Below are 23,126 nucleotides of genomic sequence, written 5' to 3' on the forward strand. Positions count from 1 at the left end.
TTATAACAGTGTAATACTAGTTAGATGGTTATAATATGGGTGCAATACAGGTGTACTAATTGTGTATCATGGGTGTAGTAGGGATGTATTAATGTGTAATGTGGGTATTATAACAGTGTAATTCTGGTGTAATAACAGGATTACGTTTTTAAGCAACGGTACTTATACTTTCGCCCACTGCCGATTGATTCATATATTTAGAGATTAGAGGTTGAATAATAACTACATCTTATGTTAGAGAAAATTCAGACACGCTCCGAGTCATCTTTAGTTTTATTTGCGGAAGCAGAGTAAAGATGTTCCATCACATGAACACAAGCTGGATTGTCGTCAGGATGGAGCTGCGGCTGATGAAGAGGAAGGAGAAACTCTTCATCACTATTCAATTGTCTCCTCGATGACGTTTGTGATGACGGTGGTGGTCGTGGTGTTCGAGGAGGAGGAGGAGGAGAGGGAGGAGGAGAGAGCGGAGGAGGAGGAGAGAGCGGAGGAGAGAGCGGAGGAGGAGAGAGCGGAGGAGGAGGAGAGAGCGGAGGAGAGAGCGGAGGAGGAGAGAGTGGCGGACCTGGGAGACGAGCACAGAAAGTTACAGTAAGTTTAAAATATAAAGTTAAACGAGAAAAGTTGCCCCACAGTGTTAGAAATATTCAGAAATACTTTACATAATTTTTACATTAATCCATTCTTTTTAAGTAATTGCTTTTATTTTCCTATTTTAATTCTCTTATTATGTTGCACCATTAGTGAGCACCAGGAAAAGCGCTATATAAATACCATGTATTATTATTATACTAATATAGCAAATCATCTGCTACTTTTTTGAGTACGCAAAGTAAAAGTCACTGTGCGGTAAATGTTAAATGTGTTTCGTGTTGAAGTTCATACATCACTGACGGATTTAGATTTTAGATTTCAAGCTGATTTTCTCCTCTTACCCGGCGCCCTCTCCGTCCAGCAGCCTCCTGTACTCGGCGATCTCCATCTCCAGGCGGGTCTTGATGTCCAGCAGCATCTGGTACTCCTGTCCCTGCCTCTCCAGGTCAGCCCTGAGCTGCATCAGCTGCTCCTCCATGCCGCTCACCTGGCTCTGGAACATGCTCATCTGCATGGAGTAGCGGTTCTGGATATCAGCCAGCTGCGATTCAAAGGAGGTTTTCTGCGGGGAGACAGTGAGTTTAAAAAACATGTTAATTCATCTTGAACACCTCCTAAAATAAGAATCCTATAATGAGTTCCACATTCTTGCATGAGCTGCAAAATGCATCGTCACAGAATGAATCTCAAAACCCTTACCGAAGCTAAAGTAAGTTTATCTGCAACATTTTTTATTTGACAAAATGCTGATTGGTTTATTATTGAGACGCAGTGAGTTAGAAGTCACGTGTGAGACTTTATATCGTCCTAACTAAAGACTATAATAATTAAACTTATAACAATCATAGACTGTGTAAAATAATAATAATACAAAGGAAAAATTATATTATAAAATAATAATCATATAAATAATAATAATAAAACATATTGTAAATAAAATCACCATCATCTTAATGAATAATAATCCTAGTAATTAAAAAAAACAAATTAAAAAAAGTTATATAAAAATAATATGAATACATGAATAACTAGTAATAATAGCAATAATAATTCATAATATTCATAAACATAATTATATTAATATTAATCATAATTACAATAATAATACAAATACTAATGAAAAAAATGATAATTATAAAATTATAATAATATGACTAATTATTAATAATAATAAAAAAGAAATATAATAATAATCACCATGCTCATCTGAGACTGCAGCTCGATCTCCAGAGCCTGGAGCGTTCTCTTGGTCTCTTTCACCTCTGTGCTGCTGGTCTGCATGCTCATGATGGTGATCTCCTCCTCCTTGGCGATAGCCTCCGACTGCGAGGAGCACAGGAAGTCAGCACAAACCATCCAAATAAAATGTCCACGCACTTCTCTACCAGGGTCTTTACCTTGGTCGCGTACCAGATCTCCAGATCACGCTTGGTTTTGGCGTTGATGGCCTCGTACTGTTCCCGCATCTCTTCCATCGCTTTGTTCAGATCCTCCTGCGGACCGGCGTCCACCTCCACGTTCACCTGGCCGCTCATATGGCTACGCATCGCCATCAGGTCCTTGGGGGGGGGGGGGGGGGGAGTGGGGGTACATACACACTCACATCAGACATGGCTGAGCATTTGAGAAAGGTCAACTTCATCATTATTTTCTAAAATGAGTCTCCACAAAGATATAGTTCTGCTGGAGACTAAATCATTTTGTGTTTTAGGCTTTTGCCTTAAAAAGTAAAAAGACTCAGATCAATTGATCTATCTATTCATATGAATATTGCAAGATTAATATTTAGTATTAATCGATTTGCCAGCTCATAGAATCGTCTTGTAATAAATAACTAAATGATATCATCAGGTTTTTAACAATACAGTAAACTCCCAGCGCGGGGAGGAAACACAAGTAAACAGGCAGGAAGTACTCAAACAGGAAGTACTCACTTGACAAACGATTGAAATGTACTTTATCTGAATCAGGACCCTGCTTAATACAAATACAACATGATTTATAGTCTGTCTGTTTCTACAGGGATTGTTCCTGAAAGCATCTTAACTTATTATCTTAAATCTGGACTTGTAAGATGGTGCTGTCTGAGGTTAAACCAGGATTTAGTGTTTTGGCGTTACAGAATATAGTCCAGCTGTCAGCTCATAGAGTCCTATAGTGAACCCGGACATGTTGAGTAACACAACGTTTTATGTTAGAAATGTATAGTACGGGTCCCCGGCACATAGAAACTGCCGGATGCTCACTCGCATATATTGGGCAATTTTGCACAATTAGCATTTCATTGCGTTAATTCAAATGAATGTGGACATGAAACACCATGAAATGTTTTCAAGGTGTAAAATGGAAGTTTGAACCTTCAGAGTGGCCATAGTTATACAGGTTGTACCGCTCAAAACGGCCATTGTGGATCATGAAAATGTCAGAAAGGCATTCAGCATCCTCATAACCTCCAACACCACTCCAAAATTGTCCAAATCAGCCATGCCATTTTGTAACTGTTGTTTAATAGCATTATAGGCTATAATGCTATTTAACGCAACTTATGCTGATTGTGCAACTTGACCAAGTACGTGAGTTAGCATCTGGCAGTTTGTAATTACCGGGGGTACAATACATTTCTAAGATAAACTTTGGAGTACTCAACATTTCCTGGTTCACAGTGCTGGCAACTATATGTTAGCACACTAATAGTACCTCCTCGTGGTTACTCTTCAAGGACACCAGCTCTTCTTTCAGAGTGTCCAGCTGCATGCACAGGTCCGTCATGGCGCCGCTGAGTTCAACCTTCACCATCTTCAGCCCGGCGATGTCCGCCTCCACAGACTGACGCATGACCAGCTCGTTCTCATACCTGCACCATCATATGACAGCAAAATAAATCATTTAAAAGCTTTGTTATATATATATATATATATACACACACCATACTATTATTTTATATAAATACATGTATAACTTATAAGTGATATACCCCAAGAAATACACTATTTTGTCTTCAAGGGGCAGAAACATGGAAGTTCACACATTAAAGGTCACCTATCATGGCATGTTTAGGCAATAGCATAGGTCTCAGATCAAGGGAGGCCCTATCATGGATTATCAAGGATTCTCTCTGAAACAGTCTGGAGCTCAAAGGCTTTCTCGCTTGCCGGTTACACCACAAGGTGAGTTCCTTTTTACTTCCTGCTTCTTCACACACATGCTCTCCAGTACAGGTTAGCTCTGAGTGTTAGCGATGCTAATGTAAACACCGACCATAATACGTCCAAAACAGTCGGGCATTGTTTCTGATAGCAACTTTCTGATTGGCCCGTGGGTCCACATTTCTGATATCACGTCATATCGGACGCAAATCTGGATCAGCTCCGTTGTAGCCCCGTTTTTAGAGATTTGGGTACGGAGGAAAAGAGAGAGGGTTTTATTTTCTGACGCTGCGTGAGTTCCCTGACACACCGGGGAGGGACACATGTTGATGTATAAAAGACATCAAAAAGTGCATTTTGCATGATAGGTCCCCTTTAAATAATAAATAAATCAAATAGATAATAGTTTTATATTGATAATAATAATAATAATAAAAAAAGTTACAAAACTATGGTAATAGTAATTATAATAATAACAAAGCTGAAATAATATTAATAAGAAAAGTAGTGATAAAAACAATAGTATTTTGAATAATTAAAATAATAAAATAACTTAAAAAACATAGCAGAAATAAAACAGTAAAACAACTTTTTAAGCGGTTATAGAAACAATTATAAAAAAAACGTTGTGTATTGTGATATTTAGTCCAGCTGCAGCGTTCTTCACAGCTGCCAGCAGAGGGAGCACAATGCAGATCATAGAATCCTGCTTTGTAATGTTTAATTGAACAGGAAAACACTTTCAGTGTTATTTAACTTTGTATTGATTTTTTGTGACTGATATTTGTGCTTTTCGTGTTTCATATGTTGCAGGAGAGGTACAAAGGTAAATAAAAAAGAAATGTTAATAAAGTTAGACACAGATAATTACATTTAAATGATGATACATAAGGATAAGTAAATATAAGTACAGATACATAATGAGGCACTGACTTGATCCTGAAGTCGTCCTGAGCCAGTTGGGCGTTGTCGATGCTCAGGAGGACCGTGCCTTTAACCAGGAGGGCTTCCTGGATCTGAGAACACACAAACAAGACAGTCAGGTTAAGAGGTGAAATATCAGTCTGTTCAAGTCCGTGCCCGTTTCTGAGGCGAGGCAGCCCCCCCCCACACACACACACACACACACACACACACACACACACACACACACACACACACACACACACACACACACACACACACACACACACACACACACACACACACACACACACACACACACACACACACACACACACACACACACACACACACACACACACACACACACACACACACACACACACACACACACACACACACACACACACACACACACACACACACACACACACACACACACACACACACACACACACACACACACACACACTGCAGCGCTGATTCCATTTTCATCGCCTCGAGTCAGATTACGTTATGTTCTGGTTCAGCTGCTTTCCTTTATTCGCTGCTGTGAGTTAAAGAGGACATCTGATCCTGGGGGTTTTATGGTTACATGTTTTTGCAAGACATTAGTTCTGTCATTGAAACAAAGAAGATTGTATTGCTTGCTTTTTACATTTTTCTTCTTCTCTCTATTCCATTTATTTATTGTTCGATTTTTCTTTTGTGAATAAAAGAAGAACTTTGTTTTTATGTATTGTTATTTATTTTCATGATTTACGATAGTTCAGAACTGCCATGGTCAAGATCATGAATTCATTGTGTGCTTGTTATTCTGAAAGAAAAATATAGCATTTTTTCCCCAGAATAATTGTGTTGTTATTCGGACTTTGCCAACTTTAGATAATTAACTCAGTAGACTCATGCACTTTGTCTTTCATAGAGTACATTCTTTTCTCAATATTGCATTTAGGGTAAGATTTTGTATTTTATCATTGGGACATGATCTTTTATTCCTCCTTATTATTTACGGAAGTTAAAGGCTGCCATAATTAAGATTACGAGTACATTTTCTTATTTTCATCTTGAAAAATATATATTTTCTCCAACATCATTGTCCTACTATTAGGAATAAAATGTTTGTTAACTCAGCTAATTTAAGACAACAAATCCAGATTTTAAACCACAGACCCCGCACTGGACTGCCCCTCTTTCTCACCTTGCCCTGCAGCTCTGCGATGGTGATGTAGAAGGGTTTGTAGTCTCGGGTGCTGGGGCCGACCTTGCTCTCCACAAACTGTCTGATCTTCAGCTCCAGTTCTCCGTTGACCTTCTCCAGCGCCGCCACCTTGGCCAGGTATGTGGCCAGGCGGTCGTTGAGGTTGTTCATGGTGGCCTTCTCGTTGCCGATGAAGCTGGCATCTCCACCACCGCCGCCGCCACCACCTCCAAAAGCAAAGGCTCCACCACCTCCACCACCACCACCACCACCACCACCACCACCACCGCTACCAAAAGAGAAAGCTCCACCGCCTCCACCAGCACCACTACCGTAGCCGAAGCCGCCACCACCACCGCCGCCACCGCCACCGCCGCCGCCGCCTGCAGAGTAGCTCATGCTAGACCGGGAGACCCGAGTACCCCCACCTCCTGCTCCTCCCGCCACGCTGAAGGAGCTCATGCCTCCTGTGGATGCTCGCCCCATGCCGATGCCACCGTAGCCGCCACCGCTCATGCTGCCGCTGCCAATGGAGTTGCGGTTGGAGTACATCAGGGCCATGATGATGAAGGTGTGTGTCAGAGGAGTGAGGAAAGATGCAGGATGATGCTCCTTTTAAAGGTGCTCAAATGGGCAGCGCTGCAGGTGATGGGAGGGGTCGATGCTCCACACCCTCCCCCCCCCCACCCTCTTATGTATGCACTTATGTAAGATTTGAATGTGCTTGTGCTTTCTTATATTTCCACACCATTTTTTAATACTTCTGCTTTAGTACATATTACATTTCTTACTGCACTACATTTTCGCATCTTAAGAGCTCTGCAGGATGTATTTGATTAATGATGATCTACCTTTGCAAAGCTGCAGGTTTGTTTTAACAGACACATCATAAAACGGGTTCTGTTCTGTTTTTATTGCTGCTCATAAATACCAAAATGTGATCCATCTCTGACAGCCACACACCCTCGAAACCCTCCAGTAAGGCGACTGCATTCATGTCTCCAACTTTTAACTCTGCTGCAACAGTCAGCTTGCATAAGTTCGCCTGCTAACATTGCACCAATAATTACAATACAAAATAATTATATAATGAAGGCTTTCAGTTTGGATACTTTACCGGTGCGTTCAATCCGGTTTTCTTCCTTACTTTTCTGAAACAAAATCATACAAACTGATATGTTGATTTTGGTCCTGTGTCATCACAATGGGAAATCCAATGATTTGGACAGAAGTTTATTCAGCTCCTTATTGCTTCGCCACAGATGTCATGATAGCAGAAAGTCGAGATATATATATTTCGCTGACTGATAACCAACCTGTCTCGACTGCCTATGACTGACACAATCTAAAGAATAAACAAAAAAAGGTCACATTTTTCAAATTAAGTTCCTAAAATGATTTGCCGTACTGAAAGCTGATGTACCTGCAGGATTGTTGTTTATCTTAGTTTGCATCTTCATGTTTGATGCACTTATTGTATGTCGCTTTGGATAAAAGTGTGAGCTAAATGAATTGTAATGTAATATATCTGATGTGTTCTCCCCCCTGCTCCTCTTTGAGGCAGCAGCAAAGACTAGTTTTAGCTCTCAACACGTTTTTAAAGTGTATACCTTTTTTCACCTAGTTAACGTTTTTTTTTTATTATTCATGCATATTTTACTAATCACTCCCCCTTCAAATGGAAATATGTGTTTACATAAAGGGTGACCAAACCGTTTGAGACCCACTGAGAGAACTTAGACTAAGTTAACTATCTGAGTCCTTTACCTGACCTGAGCTGTAGTTATCAGTCTCTCAGTCTGACAGCAGAGGACTCTCCCCCACCTTGTTGACAGCTCATTATATCCGTGAGCGCAGCTAGCTAGCACCAGATGCTAACAACAATACACGTAACCGGTGCGCGCGCTTTCTCTCTCGCTCGCTCGCGCCACACATGCACACACCCTCCCGAGCTTGAATGACACACAGAGACCAATCGAGGACATTAGTGTATGATCTGTATGGAAGTGGCCATGTGGGCAGGCCACATCATGGAGACAGCCAGTCACCCTCTGTGAGGCGGAGTCAGACCCACATTTGCGCAGCGTTGCGTTCACAATACATACATAAAAAAAGAATCCTCAGGCCAGCAGGCCACTTAGCAGGCCAGGCCATCGGGAAACCTCCCGGTCCTCCCGATGGCCAGTCCGGGCCTGTGTACACTCACCGGCCTCTTTATTAGGTACACCTTGCTAGTACAGAGTTGGACCCCTTTTGCCTTCAGAACGGCCTTGCTTCTTTGTGGCAGAGGTGCTGGAAACATTCCTCAGAGATTTTGGTCCATATTGAGATGATAGCATCACGCAGTTGCTGCAGATTGGTCGGCTGCACATCCATGATGCAAATCTCTCGTTCCACCACATCCCAAAGGTACTCTACAGGATTAGATCTGGTGACTGTGGAGGCCCTTAGAGTAAAGTGAGCTCATCGTCATGTTCAAGAAAGCAGTGGGAGATGATTTGAGCTTTGTGACATGGTGTTACCCTGCTGGAAGTAGCCATCAGAAGAAGACTACCATGTGGTGATAAAGGGATGGACATGGTCAGCAACAATACTCAGGTAGGCTTTAAACGTTGCTCGATTGGTACCAAGGGGCCCAAAGTATGCCAAGAAAAGATCCCCCTCACCATTACACCACCACCACCAGCCTGAACCGTTGATACAACGCAGGATGGATCCACGCTCTCATGTTGTTCACGCCAAATTCAGACACTACCATCGGAATTCCGCAGCAGAAATCTAGACCCATCAAACCAGGCAACATTTTTCCAATCTTCTATTGTCCAATGTTGGTGAGCCTGTGTGAATTGTAGCCTCAGTTTCCTGTTCCTAGCTGACAGGAGTTGGCGGTGTGGTCTTCTGCTGCTGAAGCCCCTCTGCTTCAAGGTTCCACGTGTTGTGGTTCAGATGGTCTTCTGCATACCTTGGTGGTTATTTGAATTACTGTTGCCTTTCTATCGTCTTGAAACCAGTCTGGCCATTCTCCTCTGACCTCTGGCCTCCACAGGGCCTTCTCTCCAGAGTCCGGCCGCTCACTGGATATTTTCCCTTTTTGGGAGCAGTCTCTGTAAACCCTAGAGATGGTTGTGGGTGAAAATCCCAGTAGATCAGCAGCTTCTGAAATACTCCGACCAGCCCGTCTGGCACCAACAACCATGCCTCGCTCAAAGTCCCTTAAATCACCTTTCTTCCCCATCCTGATGCTCTGTTTGAACTTCACCAGGTCGTCTTCACTATGACTACATGCCTAAATGCTTTGAGTTGCTGCCATGTGATTGGCTGACTAGATATTTGCGTTAACGAGCAGTTGAACAGGTTTACCTAATAAAGTGGCCAATTAGTGTATAATATTATGCATCATGCTTAAATCACATATTTGGTATTGTTAGATCCTGTGGTTGATTAATGCTCTTGCACTAATTTACCAAGAATATTTGTAATGCATGTACATTTCTGAATGAGAGACGTTTACATGTAACAGTGTGTTTCTACATCAAAGCTACTACTAGAACAAACTAAGAATACTTCACTACAAGTTAAGGTTTTGATTTTAATATAATTAAGAAAAAAGTAAACAAGTATTATCGCAAGCATTCTCAGCTTCCTGCTGTTAAAGTATGCGTTGTAACCAGAAATGGTCACCTTGCGGTTGGACGCCTTGGCAAGAAGTTGATAAAGTTATCACTTAATTTGATCCGATTGAACAATTGTGTGAAATGGTCTCAATAAGCGTATCAAGTTCTAGATTTATGGCACGCGTTTTAGGAAATCACATCGACCCTTTACCAATGAATACCAATATCTAATTGGAGCATCCTTGAGTCCAACTGGATGAGGCATTTCACTAAAATTGCAAGGACAACCGAAAGCCATAACGTTTTCAACATTACAGAGGCAGAAATACAGATTCTTTTTCTAGTCCTCACTTGGTTCACTATGCCAAGTGAAGACCAGAGGTCGCAAAAGTACACACTCTGGGTGTTTCTCATTGTCGAGGACGCTTCCTTGGTAGAACATGTCTTCCGAGTCAGGTCCTTCAGAAACGAGGCAAGAATCCTTCCCAGCCTCGGAAAACGAATAATGGTGGAACAGGCTAACAGGTGTGCAGGTGTGTGTCATATGCGAGGCCCCGCCTTAAATGGAGCGTGATGTCCGCCAAAGATTTTGGAAATTGGTCCGTACGCAAAGCATTGTGGGGATTTACATACCGTGGAGGATACACATATGCAGCCTTGAAATTTCCTGCAAAGAAGGATGCCGGCCTTGGTAGAATTCCAAGGATCCTGGACATTGGAACAGTCCTTCGGCAGGACTCGATGACGTAGCATCCTTGAAATAGTGCCTCTGGAGGAGCCTTCCTCGACTTGTGTTACTTGTGTAAAAAAAGACTTTGGTAAAAGTAGAAGTACTGATTGAAATGTTTACTTAAAAAATAAAAGTACAAAAGTACAGTCTCTGAAATGTATTCACAGTAAAAAGTAAAAGGTAACTTTTAAACTGGCTGTTTTTGTGCAAAGCTAACTGAACCTTACATCATATTAATATAATATTAATATAAGTGAAATGGAGCTTCATTTCAACTTTTATTACTGCCATTCTGAATGTATTCAGCGTGAACAACAAAGGGGAAGGCTCGCAATGATGCAAAATACAAATAATTGATAATTCTCCTCACATGCATTAAAACAAAAGTAACGAGCCTGTTTTGAAAATGTAAGAAGTAGAAAGTACAGATATTTGTATTAAAATGTAGGGAGTAAAAGTAAAAAAGTCCTAAATAAATACTTAAGTAAAGTACAGATACCTGAAAAATCTACTTAAGTACAGTAACGAAGTATTTCTACTTTGTTACCTCTGGTGAAGACTAGAAAAAGTGAAGGTCAAAAAATCCTTCGTCAACAACAAGTCCTAACACTAGTCCCAAGACGATACCAGCAAGTCCATATACATGTGAGCACAAGGCTACCAAGTCCCAAGTAAAGACCAGCAAGACTAGTGCCAGGTCAAGACCAACAAGTCCCAAGACTAATGCCAAGACCAACAAGTCTCAAGGCTGGTGTCAAATCAAGACCTACAAGTCCCAAGACTAATGCCAAGACCAACAAGTCTCAAGGCTGGTGTCAAATCAAGACCTACAAGTCCCAAGACTAATGCCAAGACCAACAAGTCTCAAGGCTGGTGTCAAATCAAGACCTACAAGTCCCAAGCATAGTGTCAACTCAAAATAAGTTACACCACTTTTGCCATGTCATGACCCACAAGTCCATTTTGCAGAATGGTTCATTTCAAGTTATTATTGAACTATTGCATTAACTGTAGCTGGTAAAGCTGGAGCTCATTTTCATATCTTTGCTTGATTTAAAAAAACGTTTTGTATCACTCTTTGTATCTCCCCCAGGGCTGTGTCTTACACTTACAGTATCGCAGTATCTTGATCTTGCTGGCGTTGCATATTTTTCTCAGCTCAAAGAAGAGATCAAAGTGATGACTGAAAAGCCTCCTGGCACCAAACTGTCACCTGGCTCCCATACTTCAGGTGCATGCTGTGGGAAAACGCTCTCAGCTGACAGCTTTTGTGTGTTGTCATGGTAACCTGCAGGCCAGCATCAATCACCTGTTTTAGGTCAAACAAGCTTGTTGCATTAGGTATGGACGTGATATGTGTTCCTCTATTTAAAATAAGACAAAACCTACAAAGGTATAGTTAATAAGTAGAGACTTTAAAACATTTTTTTATCAGGCTGTCTCATTTCAAACAACTGTACATATATTATAAAACATATTGCACATATGATTCATATGATTTGCTACAATTGCCCAAAACACTTCTATTAGGAGAAAACACGCTGCACTTTCAAAAACGAAGCAAGTATGACATTTAGATTCTTTTTTCACCGTTTTGTGTTTGCAGCGTTTCCTTAATGCAAACCCTGCACATTTTTGGTCAAGTTGGTAAATGTTTCCTAAATGCTGCACACGTGTTGTCTAGGTGACGAAGATGCTTCTTAATTTGCAAGTGCAGCACATTTCTCATGAAAGAAGTTTGTTGGGCCTCTGTTTAACACATTACTATTCAGATTCTTACTACCAACACCAAAGTCTAAAATGACTGTATTACAAGTAAAAGTCCTGCATTAAAAATGTTTAATTAGAAGTGTAGACATATTATTATCAAAACAAAATGGCACTTTTATAGTTCACTGTTTTAAAACTTACAAAAACGAATGCATTATAATTTGTGTGTAACCCATGTAATTGTCAACCCGGTCAGATGACGTAACGTAAAGATAGATTATGAACTTTTTGGAAAGTTTGCATAGGATGTGTTTCACAGATGGTACCACCAACAAACAAACTTTATTTATAGAGAGCAGGCGGAGCCCTCAAAACAGGAAATGAGTCTGCATTACTTCCTTTTTCCTTAAACAACTTAAAATACGCCAGTCCGCAGACAATTTTGATGCTTCACCATGAACACAGGTGCTGTTAAAGGTCAACTGTACATGGTCAAATGTTATCACAGTGCCCGTTCTTCGCTGTTTGCAGCTTAAATGTATATTGTCTTTTGTGAATGTTCCTTTTTTATGTGTTAATAATAAATCACGTCATCCATGCAGCACTCTGCCTTTCAATCTCAAAGTTTCTTAGACCTCTTTGTCTTTGTCTGACTCTGCATTCATCTGTAAAGAAAAAAAACTGCTTTGGGGATTTATCAGCACATGTAAAGGAGAGGATTGTGATTTTAGAGGCACTCAACGTTTGGAGTGAATCTGTTGAGCTTGCAGCGGTGTTCTGATCTGAGGAATGTAAAAAAGTTTAAATTTGATTAACGGCCAGTAATCTGCCGACACGTTAACCAGCTTCAGGCCTGCAGCCAGAGAAGCACTGATTCCTGAGCAATGGGTTCATTTGCAGGCGCCTTTGTCTCTGCATGCATGACACCAGGTATGTGAGAATTCATAGTTCATATACTAACTTTGACCTGCAAGCTGCATGCCCATCCTTTACTACACTTCATATTTAACCTTTTCACATTCTGTTAATGACACTCAGGGTTTGCTTTTTTGAATTTAGCTGGTTTCCAGTGTAGATGTTCAGAAGATAGTCAAAACTGACAAGTACCAACCCAAAAGTCAAGTCAAGACATCTGTGAGTTGGATGTAGAAGTGTCAGAATCAATATAGATGTTTTTATTTTAAAGTAAATTCAGATGGAACATAGTAAAAACATGTAAATTCTAATCTCGCCTAAAAAAAACCCCATTTCAATCAGGAGAGACATGATGTATGGAATACATATTTATTATCGGTCACATTATATCAATGAAACATAATGATGACAGTTCATCACAAATGAATGAAATGTTGTTTTGGCGATTAGGCCCAGGTTTTTGTAGGATATCAATCGGGAAGGGAAGAACCGTTTCCGATGAACCCCCCTGGGTCTAGACACTGGTGGTGGTGATAAGTGGTTAGGTCCGGTTGGAAGGGAGAAGGTTAAGCTTGGTCCTGAGTTCAATCAATCGATCAATCAATGTTTAGTCATATAGCCCAATATCACGAATGTTACATTTGTCTCAGTGGTCTTCACAGTGTGTACAGAATATCAGTATGACAATACGACACCCTCTGTCCTTAGACCCTCACATCGTACAAGGAAAAACTTCCGAAGAAAACCCAGTTTAAAGGGAAAAATGGGAGAAACCTCAGGGAGAGCAACAGAGGAGGGATCCCTCTCCCAGGACGGACAGACGTGCAATAGATGCCGTGTGTAAATTGAAAAGATAATACATTTGCAACATAGGTAGTCCAATGTTTGGAAATGCATGTGTGTGCATGCATGGAGTTGAAAGCAGGAGGCGAAGGGGTGGAGGAGGGTTGCGCGTTGACACCTGGAAGACAGCTGATAGAACAGGGGAGAGCATATATAGAGGGATTAACAGGTGCGATCATTAGGCTTGTAAATGGAGGGGCGTGATAGGTTAGCTGAGGAGTGGCGCTCCCTGTCATTTAGATGCAGGGAGCAAGTATTGCCATGACGAGCAATACGGAGTGTTAGGTCTTCCTGTCTGAACTTGCGCTAAGCTTCATTTCAATCAGGAGAGACATGATGTATGGAATACATATTTATTATCGGTCACATTATATCAATGAAACATAATGATGACAGTTCATCACAAATGAATGAAATGTTGTTTTGGCGATTAGGCCCAGGTTTTTGTAGGATATCAATCGGGAAGGGAAGAACCGTTTCCGATGAACCCCCAAAAGAATGAAGTATGAAGTACTGAATGTGAATAATCTTACCTTGTGGGATGCAGCGGAAATCTATGGATGGAAAGGAGAGGTTAATACATGTGAGGATTTAAGCGACTGATGCCTCCCGGGCATCCTTCCTGGACGTACAGGGCTTCCCGGACGTACGGGGCATCCCGGACGTACGAGGCATCCCGGATCGGGCATCCTGGACGTATAGGGCGTCCCGGACGTACGGGGCATCCCGGAGGGGGCATCCCGGAGGGGGCATCCTGGCCGTACAGGGCGTCCCGGACGTACGGGGCATCCCGGGTGAGCGGGGACTACCCGGACGCACCGAGCGACCCGACCAGTGCCCCGGGGCACCCGGAACGTGCGAGGCTTCCCGAAAGTGCGGGGTAACCTGACTTTAGCAGGGAAACATTATACGGACCGGAGGTTTCACGACCCGGACATACGGGGCTTCCCGGACGTACGGGGCATCCTGGACGTACAGGGCAACCCGGACATACGGGGCACCCTGGCCGTACAGGGCATCCTGGACATACAGGGCATCCATGCTTTGCCCGGTCTTTAGCAGAAATGTTCGTCGGTTCTACGGTGTTGTTTACCTTCTGTGATGCGCGAGCTGATGACGTCGCGTCATCATCATCATCATCATCATCATCATCATCATCATCATCATCATCATCATCATCATCATCATCATCATCATCATCATCATCATCATCATCATCATCATCACTACTTCACATCAAGGCGAGTTAATTTTTTTTTATCAACTTTGTGTGAAAAAATGCGGGGATTATGCGGCCTTTTGATAAATATGCGGCCTTTTAAAAATCTGCGCCATTTTGCTGATTATGCGGTAAATTCTGCGATCGCAGAATCGCGTTTTTCTGGAGGGTCTAACAGACGAGAAAAAAAGTCCGACATTATACGATTTAAAATAAAACAAATAAATAAAAAGATAAAACACTGGCATGTAATTTACGTGAGAATAAATGAATGGTTTTGAATAATAGATGAGTGTAAAATCTACGTCACTTTACAGCCCCGCCCACTTTTGGTGACAGCCCAACGCTGTCATTTGAACGGCGATCAAGCCTGAAGCCACAGAGATCTTCTGTTACTGTCCTTTCTTCTTAGAGGAAGTACAGAAACACGTAACTCTGGATTTGTTTTAATGTTTGAGGTGCAATAAACGACACAGCAGCTTTTTGGCATGTTAAAACTATTATTTTCTGCCTCGCTCATGAAAGTAACAGCTGGAGAAATTACACGCATTCTGGTGAGATCAGGTTGCTCCGTGCCAGCCTCAGGGACCTGTGGCTGGTTCCTTTCACAATATTGTTTATTAAGAATAAACAATTGTTATATTCTTACCCCTCGTCTCGCCTCCCTGCTTTTTGTTGCAGCCCAAGAGCCGGGTTGTAACAATAGGCAAATATGGGCGACGTTACGTGAAGCCCGCAAAAGCTGCGCTGCATTTCGAGTTGATTGTGATTTATAAAGGGAAACCGGCGTAGGACGTGCCATACACAAGTTCTATGCCGGTACGCAGTGTTTTATGAATCGAAAATGTCTGTGCGTATTTATTTGCTTTGTCCTACGTAAGCAACCTTCCCGGACGCGATCCGATGTTTGGGGCGGCGAGATTACATGTACAGTCAATGCAGAGACACGGACAGACGCAAATTCACTCCGACGGCGAGCATGAAGCGGTGGACGCGGCGCAAATCACGCTTTAGCAGCTGTCCACTGCTGTTTAGGGGTTGAAGAGGCGCTCTTCCTGGGTGATAACAATGCAGGCCAGCCGGTCGCATCACAGATTTCAGAGTGCTGGGCTCTGCCTGTTATCCGTCCTCCCAAATCCCATGAAAATGATTTACTCTTAGGCTTTGCACCCTGAGAGTTCCAGGGAGGACTACCACTTGTAGATGTATTACCCAGTACACAGCACTCCTGTTCCTTGGAATCCTTGTAGCTGCTAACTAGCTGTGAGTTAGCATACCCTTTTCCATTATTTTGCAACACTCGTAAAGTGGTGTCATTCCCACGACATAGTCCATTCACTTCCACGTTAACTTCCAACCGTTGCATTTTCATTTCCAACACAGCTATCTTCTGTATAAGTTTGTGGAAGTCATCTGTAGAGAACGGAGGCATTTTGCTACCGACTAGCTTAAGCTAAATAGCATGCAGTAGCCTACCAGGCTTTAGCTGTTGCTCGGCCACGCTACTGTAAGACTGAGGTCGTCGTAAAAATGTTGAAATATGGCTGAAAACCTCCGTCTATTTACGAAGATGAACTGTCCCAGTGATAAGTTAATGTCCAGGAGCCGCTGCTCGAAGTTTTCAGAGAATAAGAATAGGAAAATCAGCATAAAAAGTAAGCAGAGGCAGGAGCAAGCAGAAAAGCGTCTGCACTGTAAGAAAGATAAGATAACCTTAACATGATTGAGACTTATAGAACGTACACCCCTAAAGATTAACATAGTTCTACATGATTGATTCATGTTTCGACGAGAAACATGAATAAATTATGTTTAATATATTAAATGCATATTTGCAAATTGAACAACCCCACTTTCCCCTTTTTTTCAGTGTAGAGGAATGAGAGCGAGGGACGAATCCGGTTTGGCTCTCGGCTCCCCGACCTATGGCCCTGTCTCAGGTCGGTTAAATGAAATCCTTGCTTCCCTCACTTGTGTCGTTTCCCTGCGACTAGTCCCTCCCACCAGGGAAGCATGGAGAGACGCAAGGAGACCACGAGAAGCAGTGAAATGAGTTTTAAGAGCAATGGGACGTCCTTTCCTCCGGAGCGTCACGTGAAGCGACGTCCGTTTGTCCCCGTTGTTTTCACAAACACCCCCGCCACACATTTACTGAGACAACAATTTGTATCATCTGTTGTAGACCCAAAGAAATAAAATAAAATAAGAACTCATTCTCAAAAAAGATAAACGCCATTCTTAAAATGTATAAACGAACACTAGTTTGATTCATATTGATCAGAGTGCACAATAGAAATAAAAATAATTCAGAGAAGAAAAAGAGATATATCATCTATAAAAACCCAGTTAGATTAACATTCATTGGATTGCACACTTTGTTTGTTTGTGTGGATATGTATCACATTAACATTTTAAAAACACTTAATGACTGACTGAATGGAAATGACAAATGAAAATGTAAAACGAAAAAAGCGATCATGAAAATGTTTCCAATAAATGAATACAATGATTTTTGACCACTTTGTTGTTCAGATATATCACATATTTGTAACTAAATGAAACATGAATTGACAAAACACAGTTTAAACTGAGGAGTGACTCTCGTGAGGTTCATGTATTTTCTTCACTCCGCTGGGAAACTGCTCTCATGTCAAGAAGCATCAGATCAGTGCATGCACTGCATCGTCCAATCAGTGAGCGATACAAAGTAAGGGGGCGGGGCGAGTGTCTGAGGATTGCATAGCTCCTCCGTTATCGCTCCTCGCTCCTCGGTCCTCCGGCAGAAATAAGAGCAATGGGACGGTACTCAAGATGGCGCAGACAAATCAACTTCCGGTGAGACCGAGGACCGAGGAAATGAAAATAGTCGACCTGAGACAGGGCCCAGGTGCAGCTCATCAGACAAATGCCGGCCCCACAGCACTGGATCATGTAAGCACACACACACAGAGCCGACGGCACCCCTCGTGGTGTGGAGGGGTCGTCACAATAACAGATTGCATATTTTCATAATTCTATTACATTGAAAGTCAAAATTGACTTCTATGCTTTGCCTAAAATCATAAAGTCATTTACAAAGCAGAAAGTGGCACTACCTCACAAAACAATAATTCATGTTTTTAACAGAAATAATTATATGAATTGGTTTCCTAAATCTAGTGTTGGGATAGAAATGTTGCAGGAGGTTGCTCAATAGTGTGTGTGCGTGGCTCTTAAATGAGCCTTTTAATGTGTGCTGGTGCATTACACGTCGTCATGCCATGGGACCGTTCCCTCTGCATTGAAGTATGATGTGAACACCTCCCGAACTCTGATGGCCTCTCTTGCGGAGTTGTTGGCTGCAATTCTTCCTAGACCTGGCAGTGGCTCCACATCAGCAACCGGTAATTAAATATTCTGCGCTCTCTGGGAAGGTTGCGCCCAGGGAATGGCCTCATGAGGTTCTGCCTGAGAGGAAAGGCCTCATCTGCAACAAATACATGTGGCAGGGGTCCCAGGTGGTCACCTGCTGGGAGTGGCAGGCCAGCAGGCAGTTGGCGAATATTCGCTTCTCTCTAAACGCTCCTATCGCATCGCTCTAGTCGCTCGAGTTTCACCGCGGCTGCCAGCTGTGTTTACTCGCATCATTCAAACAAGACGCGCTGGCCCGGGAGCTACAACTACAACAAAATGAACATATTTTACCGTGAATAAATTGTAATACACATTTCTAAATTATTCCGACGTAACAACATACTGATACCGGTTAGTAAAAACCATGAATTAATGCTTTGACAAGTCTGCAGACAGACGAAAAACCTTTTAGAATGCTTGTTTTCTGAATGGAGATTACGTCGACCAGGCTAAGCTAAAGTTGTATATGCTCATTCCACACTCATAACATCGCCAAGCCTCATGTCTGAGGCTTAGCGATTTCTCGCGCCCAAGGCGACCAACAACCAATCAGGAATCTCCCGCCCGCCCCCGGCATACAAAGCAATAGCAATGTTAAAACGAAGTAAACTGGATATAAAATCCCCAAAAAGGCGAAAACCTACCAGTTTCATCCACTGTCTCTGCCACCTCCCTCCATGCCTGGCGCCTCCGGTTTGTATCCCGGTAGATGAACAGAGACTGATCATACAGCACCGGGTGATTCACTACCGCTCCATTTTTTTGAATATGAGGAAATGACCTGCGTACTCTCCCAGCATACACGCGGTTTGATTGGCTAGCGCTTGTACTGTCAGATTTGCATACGCATGATTTGATTGACTGATGCCAAGCATCGAGCCTCAAAAGTTGATTGACATTGCTCAACTTTTGATGCTCGCGATGCTTCCAAAGCCACGCTCCGCTCCCCACAATGCAGTTCGGCGAAGATTCAAAATCAACTACGTCACCCCATTCAAGTGAATGGTCGAAGCGTTGAAAGCATTGTTCGATGCCTGTAGTGTAGACGGGCCGTTAGACTAGAGCGATGTGATAGGAACGTTTAGAGCGAAGCGAATATTCGCATCGCGTCAGGTGTGAACGCAGCATAAGGCTTTATAAATGAGGCCCCAGAGCTATTGCAATGTTCCTACTCACAATGTTCCCTTCAACATACATCTGCGAATCAGCATTTTCTTCAATGAATGGTATCAAGAGCCAGGACAGGAACAGACTTGCACATCTTGAACAGTGCCTCAGGATTGCCCAAACAGAATACAGCCAAACATCAGGCAGGTTGCCTCATCCCGCCGCTCTCACTTCTCTCACTGATGTGTGAGTGAACAACATCAATTTGTTTTTGCAATTTGTCAATTCTATTATGGTATAATAATTATTAAAGGTGACATGTCATGCTTTTCCGGTTATTGCCCGTCCCCTTGTGTGTTATGAAGGTTTTTATGCATGTAAACGGTCTGCAGAGTCAAAACCCTCAAAGTACACCCTGTAGCGAGTAAAACTCTAAAACAGAAAATACCTCCCCAAAACGCCTCGTTGGAGATACGTCACTGTCCATTTGATTCTTCCGGGGACATCATGATGTCATGTGGTCCCCGGAACGAAATGGACCAATCCGTGGAGCCGTTACGTTACGTCCGCGGAGCCGTTACGTTAAGCCCCCGCTGATTGGTCCAAATTGACCAATCCACGGACTTCCTCACACACTCAGTGCATGCAGCTCTGCTGATCTCTCCTCCCTGGCTGCAGGCTGATAACAGACAGTTGGGATCGCGGCGAAATTCTCTCTGCAGACCCATTCTCACAGCGTTTATCAATATTTTTCTTACTCAATATCAAGCCACACTTATTGTTTTTACTTCGGCTGCGACTTTGTGTGTGCTCAGGGTGAGTTTGGCTGTGTTTCGCTGTGTATCGCTAAACAAGGAAATCACACCTCCAGGGAGCTCAGCGCGATTCACAACGTCCCGACTGGTCCCGACCAATCGGAGCACACTGGGCTCACAGGGAGGGGGAGGGGGGGGCAAGAGTTGCAACGAGCCGTTTAGTGGAGAGAGTGAATACACATACTTTACAGAGATGCTGTATGCGAACCAATGTGAGTTTGGAAAATTGCACAGTATAAATCTATTCTAGTAGACCTCAACAATGGAATTATGATCAGTGGAAATGGCCATGACATGTGACCTTTAAGACAAAAATAACCATTTCATATTTTATAGTTATATTTTATACATTTCCTAAATAAAATTCTACGCAGCGTAACTAAAACAAATTAATAAAATGAGAGAGCAAAAACCTTGGATAATGCTGAGAGATTCACACTCAAATGCAGAGAGATTAACACACAGAAAGGGTTTTTTATATAAATGTAACAACACATATTTTTGATGTAACTATTTGTGTGTGGATCAGAAATATATTTGTGAAACTGTTTTACATTTATAAATAGATAAGTTTTTGTGTGTGCATTGAAAAATATGTGTGTGGACGGAGACATTTATATATAAATCAGGAATTACATTTGTGTATCCTTCTGTGTGCATTTAATTATTTTTGAGACTGATCTGACCCCATAGGATGGTGAGGGCTATGGCGTCGCCTGTGGACCTGTTTGCTCTGTAGGCAAACTGCAAGGGGTCCAGAGAGTCAGGGAGGGAGGAGGTGATGAATGTTTTGTCTAACCGCTCAAAGCACTTTATGATGATGGAAGTAGGTGGAATAAGTAGTCATTAAGGCTGGTGGTTTTAGGCTTTTCAAGGACAGGAACGATGGAGGAGTTTTTGAAACATGTGGGGACTACAGACTGCAGCAGTGACCTGGTGAAGATGTCTGTGAACACCTGCACTGCACACACCCTGAGAACCCGGCCAGGGATGCCATCAGGTCCAGGAGCCTTGTGTGGGTTAACCCTTTTAAAGGTTTTGCACACATCTGCCCTGTTTAAAACAAAAGGGAAGGGCTCCTGGGCCTTATGTGTCTCTACAGCCTGGCTGCTATCAAAATGTCCATAAGACTGCGTTTCCTCAGTCTCACTAGCACTCCGGCCCGGGATTGCCGTTTTGTCTTCCTTCTGCGCCGCTCAGGTACAGCAGCAACAACAACAGCAGATAGGCATGGCCACTCCACATTGTTTGCCAGTCACGGTGATAGACTGCTGTCCACCAAGTTACGGATGTGAAGTTCCTCTCTACCATATTGTATGGCTTGGTTGGCTTGCATGTTGTCAACAAAGTTAAAAAGACACACTGAAATGTTAACAAACACTGTAATAACACGAAAGAAATGCAAAGTTGGAGCCGAGCTAGAAACACGGCAGTCGTACACAGCACCATCTTCATTACAACCAGTGGTTGATGTAGTGTTGTCATTTGGTATGTGTATCTTGCTTCATTATAGACAACTCAGGAGACAGCGAGTATCGTTAACTGTGCTTTATTCCCGCTCTGTACTACCTCATAACTGCTGTCACACATATAACATTCCGGGTATCCACAACTCCGGACCAAATAGTATGTCACAGCATTACAGTTGACACTTGACAGATTGATAATTTCTTCTTTAATATTCCACTAGAAGACATTTTTCTTGCAGCTGATCAAATATAAACAACAAAAGAAAACACGTAACAATACAACAATATAACAAATGCAATATTTACCTTTTAGCAAACAAATACAATTGTAAATCTATTGTACTTTGCCCTCTGACCTTTATGTGTATGTTTTCATTTTTTAATATGATGCATGCCTAAGAGTCATTAAGGATCTTTGGTGTGGTTGTGTTAGCAATGGAGTGTGGACAGCAGGATTAAACATCAATAAGTCTTTCCATCTACACATTAAAATATCTAATCCAATCATTAAACTGTCTCTTTAGAAAATATAACTGAACATGCAGCTTCACATTTGCACAGCTGCAGTAACAGGGCCACTTTGAGTTCAGTGCTGTGCTCAAGGCAACGTTGACAGTAGATTAGTGTGTTTATACACTTTAATTCACTGGTTTTGCAGCTTGTTGCTCTCCGTAGGTGGCTTTCTAACCTCGAAACTGTGACCACACCCCAGCTCTGAATGAAACTTAAGCTCTGTAAACCAGCTGTCAATCAAGCCCAACAATGTGGTTTACCTTTTCACTTTTTCTTCACGCCACTCCACATGCTGAGAGACCTGAATAGGAATTTAAACACTAAAACATCAGAGTTGACAGTTGACCTTGTTGATCTCTTGTGATCACGTTGTGAGCTATGCTTTGTAATGTTAAAGTGCTCCTGTTCGTAATGTTGTCTTTTTTTTTGGATTGATTTCTGTATTTTATCTCTGTTATTGTGTTCATTAGTCGCTATTTTTTCTTTATGACGATTTTTTTGTTCTGGTCACTGCAAAATAACGAATAGTTCCAGGCCCTGCACAATACATATAGTTCCCATTCCCATCACTGCACGATAAAAAATGTTTCTAGTTACTGCAGAATAAAAAAGTTACTGTCACGGCACAATACCAAAAGGTGCTGGTCACTGCACAATAACAAATAATTCAAGTCACTGCATGGTGAACGATAGTACCAGTCCCTGCATGACACCAAATAGTTCCTATTCCGCGATAACAAAAAGTTCCAGTCACTGCATAATAACAAATACTTCCAGTTAGTTCCCAATTAGAAATACTACCAGTCACTGCACAATACCAAATAGTATAAGTCACTGCCCAATTACTGCATGGTGAAAAATAGTCCCAGTCCCTGCATGATACCAAATAGGCACTGCACAATACGGATAGTTCCAGTCACTTCAAAATAACAAATAGTTCAAGCCACTGCACAT

The 23,126-nt window shown here is 42.2% G+C and overlaps 1 protein-coding gene across 1 annotated transcript; it reads right to left on the bottom strand.

Moving 5' to 3' along the window:
* Positions 1-325: 325 nt before the first annotated feature.
* On the bottom strand, positions 326-6,395 carry LOC117451225 (keratin, type I cytoskeletal 13-like). Its single transcript, XM_034089426.2, has 7 exons — positions 5,845-6,395; positions 4,674-4,756; positions 3,292-3,448; positions 1,992-2,153; positions 1,792-1,917; positions 936-1,156; positions 326-565 (listed from the first exon to the last, which is right to left on the bottom strand). Exons 1-7 carry the CDS (start codon positions 6,358-6,360, stop codon positions 379-381), a joined length of 1,452 nt encoding a protein of 483 aa, XP_033945317.1. The 5' UTR covers positions 6,361-6,395; the 3' UTR covers positions 326-378.
* Positions 6,396-23,126: the final 16,731 nt, after the last annotated feature.

The sequence above is a fragment of the Pseudochaenichthys georgianus genome, chromosome 8 (assembly GCF_902827115.2).
Source record: "Pseudochaenichthys georgianus chromosome 8, fPseGeo1.2, whole genome shotgun sequence".
Taxonomy (NCBI): Eukaryota; Metazoa; Chordata; class Actinopteri; order Perciformes; family Channichthyidae; genus Pseudochaenichthys; species Pseudochaenichthys georgianus.